Raw genomic sequence first — 7,360 nt, forward strand, 5'->3', positions numbered from 1 at the left:
AAAACAAACTTTTTAATAACAAGTTTCATGTGACGTAGCATGGTAAAGTTTGGCAAGATTCTCTTAGTCTGGTCAAAGTGCAGTAAATCTTGTACTAAGTCCAAACTTAGTCAACTTTGGCATACTATGGCGTGGCCAGCCTTGCACAATACAGGCCTAAGTGAAGGAACGATTTTTGTGTGCAAGCGGACAAACATGAATGTGTGGCTGATGTTTGCCAGCGGGGCCTCCCTCATACCTGTCCATGTCAAAGAATTGTAAGCGCGCGGGACATATGTTCAGACCTGATTACTTGACCAAGTCAGAAAAGTAAGCCGGAAAACTAGACTGTTCGAAGAATCAACCAACCAACTAGTCCTTCGCACCGTTCTACCGGAAGAATCTCTGCTGTGCTCTATCTCTATATGACTATATATGCCTCGCGTGTTCTCCTCCGGAGTCTTAAAACAGAGGCACCAAAACACAATCTACGTACGTGCAAAGTTCAGTGAGACCTTGAGTTGACAGACACCACACCAACAATGGCCGGAGCAGCAAACGATCTGAAGCTACTGGGCATGTGGGCGAGCCCGTACGTCCTGCGGGTGCGCCTTGCTCTCAGCATCAAGGGCATCAGCTACGAGTACGCAGAGGAGGACCTCCGGCACAAGAGCGAGCTGCTCCTGCGGTCAAACCCCGTCCACAACAAGGTCCCCGTGCTGATCCACGCCGGCAAGCCCGTCTGCGAGTCGTTGGTCATCCTACAGTACATCGACGACGCTTTCGGCGGTGCCGGCCCCGCCCTCCTCCCGGCCGATCCCCACGAGCGCGCCGTCGCCCGGTTCTGGGCCGCCTTCATCGAGGACACGGTATTGATCGTTCGACCCGTCGTGTTCGTGTGCTTTCAGATTGTGGGCAATTGTCCCACCGGCGCGGTTTGGTTTTGTGCGTGAGCAGCTCGTGAAGGCGATGAACCAGGCGTCATGGAGCAAGACGGAGGCGGAGAAGGTGGAGGGGAACAAACGGGCGACTGCTGCGTTGAACACCCTGGAGGCGGCCCTGAGGGATGTCTCCAAGGGGAAGCCCTTCTTCGGGGGCGACAGCACCGGGTATGTGGACATCGTGCTCGGCGGCCTCCTCGCGGGGGTGCGCGCCATGGAGGCGATGCTGGGCGTCAAGGCCTTCGACCCCGTCACGATGCCGCTCCTGGCCGCGTGGGCGGACCACTTCGGCGCGCTGGACGCGGTGGCGGCCGTGATGCCGGACGTGAGCAAGCTCGTGGAGCTCTTCATCACGATGCACGCTGCTGTTGCGGCAAACTAATTAGTAGAAAAGATTACCATTATTATTATTATTTTTGTGAAAGGAGGTTTAAAACCCGGTCTTTGCAATGAATACAACCATCTTATTAATTATTAGCACATATGTCCATGGGTTGCACCGGGATATAAAATAAATATTTGTAAATTCAAATTTAACCAAAACATATATAGCATATGCATGTATTTCAACAAATACAAAATAAATTAAAAATTTCACGTGGTATTCGAGAGTTTACCTGTCATGGTGCACTACTGAGTTGTAGTTTTTAATTCGCCACTTCTGCCTGGCCTTATCTTCACATGCAAGAACACCGTAGAGGGATCTCCTCGTCTCGACTTGGCTCCCCCGCGTGCCCTTTCCTCTCCTCGTGTCGCTGCAGCCTCCCCGCCGCTGCCGGCAAGAGGCCACTCCGGCGAGCGATGCCACAATCCAGGCCGCCTTCAAGTCCCCCCGGACAGCCTCCTCTGCCTCCGTCCTCCTTGTCTTCGACTCTGCTCCGCAGTGGCGATGCCACCATCCAGGGCCGCCTTCAAGTCCATCCTGGACAGCCTCCTCCGCCTCAGTGCTCCTCTTTGGTCCCGTCTCCTCCGTGGTCAACGACTTTGGTAGCCCGACCCTTCATCCGGCAACGGCCATTTTTCTGTCTATTTGTTGATCCTCAGGCTGGCTCGCTGATTTACAAACAACTCGCCAGATATGTAAATTGTTGTAGTTTCATATAGAAAAGCGAGGTGGTACTATTTCAGTCATGCAACGAACTTTGTTTTGAATTACAAGCCTATAAAATTTCAGATGGTTGGAGCCATCGGGACAAAAATTCCCTCAGCGGACAATTTTTTATGGCCCACACAGATGGCCCAACAAAAAAATTGTAACTACACGTACGAAAAGGCTTATAAATAATATCACCTCGGATAGCGAAAATAATATAGATGAAAAAAAACGGAAAGCCTAAATTCACGGCAAGAAACATATTGTGACGATGAACTCGACGAAGTTAATCCGTGCTTTATTATTAGGGAGAGATTCTACAAGTCTGACAAGAACATACATCAACCCACCCAAAGCTACTACACATACCTACAAACTCGATAATGTAGAATGTTCACACTCCACATATCTAAACCGGTGTCTTCGCCGATCCATCTGCACAACGTATCAGAATCTACAGCCGGTGCAGCAAACATAAAGTATACACCACATGCACACGTTTTAGAAGCCGTCATTATCATCAAACCGTTGACTCATCTTTAGGAAAGAGATGCACAACATCCTTGCCATTCTGGCCATCCGTCGACGCCACCCCAGTGCCCAACGAGACCACCACCCTGCGTGCAAACTACCGAGCACGTCGTCATCGACGTCGGTACACCGCAACACCATGCCACCAAGTGCCATCAGCCAACGCAGCTCGAAGTCTCTGGAAGATCTGTCGTGCATAGCACCTAGGCATGACACAAAGTAGCACATGTCGGCTAGACATGACTTGACATCTTCACTGAAGCTCCGTGTAAGACAAAGCCGCTCCACCTCATGCCCTCTGTCTTCCGGCGCTACTCCACAAAAGATACTCCCAAGAGAGAAATGACACCGCAGTGCCGCCAACGTCTGATCTGGAAGACCAGATCCTAGGGTTTCCCATGAGGTAACATGAGTGGGTCGACAGTAGTTACACAATGATACCATCATCAAGGTAACGACACAGAACACCGCCATTGTCCATCGTCAGCTCAGTTTTCACTGGCAACTATGTCTTCGCGAATCGCAGCCGGGTCTAGATGATGGATCATGAGATCCGACAACCAGCCTTCAGGCCAGCCACCTCCGACGGAGGAGATCACCACCACCGCCAAGCCCAGGGTTGACACCCCAGGCGCCCGCGTGATGATGGAGGAGAACCGATCTGGGATGGGAAACCCTAGGTTCGCCGCTGCCAACCGCCATGGCTGGCCCCATGCTACCTCTGCGGTCGTGGTGGCTCAGCCGCCGCCGTGATCCCATCGGGTCGCCGCCCAATTGTGCCCACTCCGCCTCCACACCGTGCGGCCAAGATCGCCATCGCATCTCGGCTAGAGACCCCCTCACAGAGAGGAGGAGAGCCCGCCGTCCGCCGTCCGCCGGGCGAGCTTCAGTCGCCGGCATCCTTTGGCGGCGACGGGGAAGCAGGGATGGAGGGAAGGTCGAGGGAGGTGGCGGCTAGGGTTCCCCGAGTTGCCCCCTGGAGGCGATGCGAGCGACACGAGCAGAAGACGTCTACGGGAAGAGATAAGAGGGACGTATTGATACATCTCCAACGTATTTATAATTTTTGATTGTTCCATGCTATTTTATTATCAATCTTGGATGTTTTATAATCATTTTTTGGTACTAACCTATTAACATAGTGCCCAGTGCCAGTTTCTGTTTTTTCCTATGTTTTTTACATCGCAGGAAATCAATATCAAACGGAGTCCAAATGGCACGAAACTTTACGATGATTTTATATGGGCCAGAAGAAAGGCAATGGGCCCTGGTTGCACCTAGGGGTGCCCCGAGGGGGCACAACCCACCAAGGTGCACCCAGGTGGGTTGTGCCCACCTCGGGTGCCCCCCGGACCGCCTCTTTGCTCTATAAATACCCAAATATTCACAAAAACATAGGGGAGCCGACGAAATATTCATCCAGCCACCGCAGAGTCCAGAAACACCGGATCCAATCTAAACACCATCACGGAAGTGTTCACCACTTTCATTGGTGCCTCTCCGATGATGCATGAGTAGTTCTTTGTAGACCTTCGGGTCCGTAGTTAGTAGCTAGATGGCTTCATCTCTCTCTCTCTCTCTTGATTCTCAATACAATGGTCTCTTGGAGATCCATATGATGTAACTCTTTTGCGGTGTGTTTGTTGGGATCGATGAACTTCGAGTTTATGATCAGATCTATGTTTTTATATCCATGAAAGTATTTGAGTTTCTTTGATCTCTTTTATGCATGATCTCTTATAGCCTCGTATTTCTTCTCCGATATTTGGATTTTGTCTGGCCACCTCGGTCTATTTATCTTGCAATGGGAAGAGGTGCCCGGTAGTGGGTTCGATCTTACGGTGCTTGATCCTAGTGACAGAAGGGGAACCGACACATATGTATCGTTGCTACTAAGGATAAAAGGACAAGATCTATATCTACCGCCATATATATAAACGAATCTTGTCTACATCATGTCATCGTTCTTATTGCATACTTCGCTTTTCCATGAACTTAATACACTAGATGCATACTAGATTGCGGTCGATTTGTGGAGTAATAGTAGTAGATGCAGGTAGGAGTCGGTCTACTAATCTTGGACGTGATGCCTATGCAATGATCATTGCCTGGAAATCGTCATAATTATTTGATGTTCTATCAATTTCCCAACAGTAATGTGTTTACCCATCGTTTGCTATTTTCCTCGAGAGAAGCCACTGGTCAAACCTACGGCCCCCGGGTCTTATTTCTCATATATTTGCCTTTGTGATCTCCTTTTTTCTTGCTTTTATTTTCAGATCTATTAAACCAAAAATTCAAAAATACCTTACTATGATTTATTTTATTTGGCGTTCGATCTATCAATATTTACAACTTTCTCCCGTCACACGCCAATTTCTGGCGCCGTTACCCGAAAGGGATTGACAACCCCTTTAACTCGTCGGGTTGCGAGGTGTTGTTATTTGTGTGCAGGGGCTGTTTACGTTGTGTTGCTTGGTTCTCCTACTGGTTCGATACCTTGGTTTCATAACTGAGGGAAATACTCTATCGTCGCTGTGCTACATCATCCCTCCCTCTCCGGCGAAATACCGACGTAGTCCCAGCTGCCATCAAGAAGAATTTCTGGCGCCGTTGCTGGGGAGGATCTTCAACATATACCAGATTCCTAATCACAAATCTCATCTCCTCGCAATTTACATTATTTATCATTTGCCTCTCTTTTTCCTCTCCCCCACTTGACAAAAATTTGTCGTTTTATTCGCCTATCTTTTTCCATTTGCAGTTTTCTTGCCGGATCTGTTTTTGAGTGCAATCTTGTTGTGTGGTCATCATGACTCAAGAGAACACCAAGTTATGTGATTTCTCAAATACCAACAACAATGATCTTATTGACACTCCGCTTGCTCCTCCGCCACTAGTGCGGAGACTTGTGATATTAATACTGGAGTCAATTACATCAGTGGTGCTAGAACTTGACGTGAACGGTCACTTTACTACTAGAACTTGCGACATACATTGAACAGATGAAAAAACTTGGCTCGAGTGTGCAAATACAGTGCAAATCGAGTTTGAATATGAAAGTAGCGCTGACTAGGCTTGCCTGTATCATGACATCAGTGCGGCCCGTTCACACTTGTTTTTTTTAGAAACTTGTAAAAGCTACGTAAATTCTAATCTCAGTAATAAAAATATGGTTCCCTAGAAAATAATAAAAATATGGTTTAATTATTCTTGCAGTATAAATATTATACACAAAACGAAATAAATTACTTTTCAAACTTCTTCACATATTATTTAAAAAATGTGCATATATTTAAAATCATATTTATGAAATACAAAAATATCTTTCTACTTTAAAATATTCATATGATTAAATTACAAACTAGAAAGATTCATGTAATAATATAAATATTTTAAAAAAATTAAATTAGTTATATATTTCCTGTATATATCAATAAATGCTTATATAAGTTGAAAAATGTTCAGAGTTTAAAAATATATATTAATTGACATAGTATACAGAAGCATTCATGCTTTATGAGTTTTTTTGTTGTTTTAAAAAGTGTTCATGTGTTTAAATAAATTTTGTATTCTGTTAAAATTAAAAAAAACACCCTCTGTTTAGGAATGAAGGTGGTACATTTTATATCCTCTAAATCTTATAACAGAATGCACTCCGTGCGGCCCATTTTGCACTATTACTTTTTAGAAGTTTTAAAATATATGTAAATTATAATCATATGTTATGTATAATATATATTAATGAAAAATTACAATATAAATTATTCACTTATTAGTGAAAAAATTATCCATATAATTAAATGATAATTTGAAAAATTATTCATGTAATAATTTGCATAATTAACAAAAACATAAAATGTAATTATATATTTTTTTCTATATATATTTAGATAAATGCTCATAGATGTTTAAAAATGTTCAAAGTTTTTATAAAATATTCATCCATTATATAAAAGCATTCATTTTTATTATGTAATTTATTTTATTTATATATTATTTAAAACACATGATTATAATATACATATATTTTACAAAGTAAATAATAGTGCAAAGGATATATGAGAACTTATCCAATTGAGAGAAGGAACTTTGGTAGTTGTGGTGGTTAAGCTAGCGCTACAGGAAGTTAAGCTCCCGGGTTTAAATCCCAGCCTTGGCAATTTTTTATAATATAACTTTTTGCAATTCACTTTGACCCGCTCTATGGGCTCTTTTGTGAGGAAAAAAATCTGATGTTTTTATTTTTGCGAATTAACAACCTATTTGTTGTCTGGTGACTGACAGTGGGACTGTCGCCATGCAGGCAAGTCTAGGCAGCGCCGCTTTTGTATTGAAATGCGATTTGCACTGTATTTGCATGCCCGAGCCAAGTGTTTACACCAGTTCAATGTATGCCGCAAGTTCTAGCATCAAAGTGTTCATACACGCCAAGTTCCAATACCATGGGTGTAATTGACTCTTAATACTGCTTTGCTGAATCTTGTTATGAAAGACCAATTTTCCGGTACTCCTAATGAGGATGACGCGTCTCATCTTAATACCTTCATGGAATTATGCGATATACAAAAAAAAGGATGTGGACAACAATGTGGTCAAGATGAAATTATTTCCGTTTTCCTTGCGTGATTCTGCAAAAAATTGGTTCTCTTCTTTGCCTCGTAATAGTATCGATTCTTGGAACAAGTGCAAATATGCTTTTATCACTAAGTATTTTCTGCCCGCAAAAATTATTTCCCTAGAACCCAGATCATGAATTTCAAGCAACTTGAACATGAGCATGTTGCACAATCTTGGGAAAGGATGAAAATGACAC

The 7,360-nt window shown here is 44.2% G+C and overlaps 1 protein-coding gene across 1 annotated transcript; it reads left to right on the forward strand.

Annotated features, from left to right (window-relative positions):
• Nucleotides 1–415: 415 nt before the first annotated feature.
• On the forward strand, nt 416–1,397 carry LOC125510236 (putative glutathione S-transferase GSTU6). The gene is made up of 2 exons (XM_048675362.2): nt 416–848; nt 937–1,397. The coding sequence occupies exons 1-2, from the start codon at nt 522–524 to the stop codon at nt 1,300–1,302; spliced, it is 693 nt and encodes a 230-aa protein (XP_048531319.1). The 5' UTR covers nt 416–521; the 3' UTR covers nt 1,303–1,397.
• The last annotated feature ends 5,963 nt before the right edge of the window (nt 1,398–7,360 follow it).

The sequence above is a fragment of the Triticum urartu genome, chromosome 1A (genome assembly GCF_056163025.1).
Source record: "Triticum urartu cultivar PI428250 chromosome 1A, HENAU_Tu73, whole genome shotgun sequence".
In the NCBI taxonomy this organism is placed as follows: domain Eukaryota; kingdom Viridiplantae; phylum Streptophyta; class Magnoliopsida; order Poales; family Poaceae; genus Triticum; species Triticum urartu.

What these genes read in the sequence shown, in the direction of transcription:
- LOC125510236 (XM_048675362.2), top strand. Translation starts at nt 522, where the DNA reads ATGGCCGGAGCAGCAAACGATCTGAAGCTACTGGGCATGTGGGCGAGC. An exon ending in CCGCCTTCATCGAGGACACG is followed by an intron (nt 849 to 936) that starts GTATTGATCGTT and finishes GTGCGTGAGCAG; the next exon opens with CTCGTGAAGGCGATGAACCA.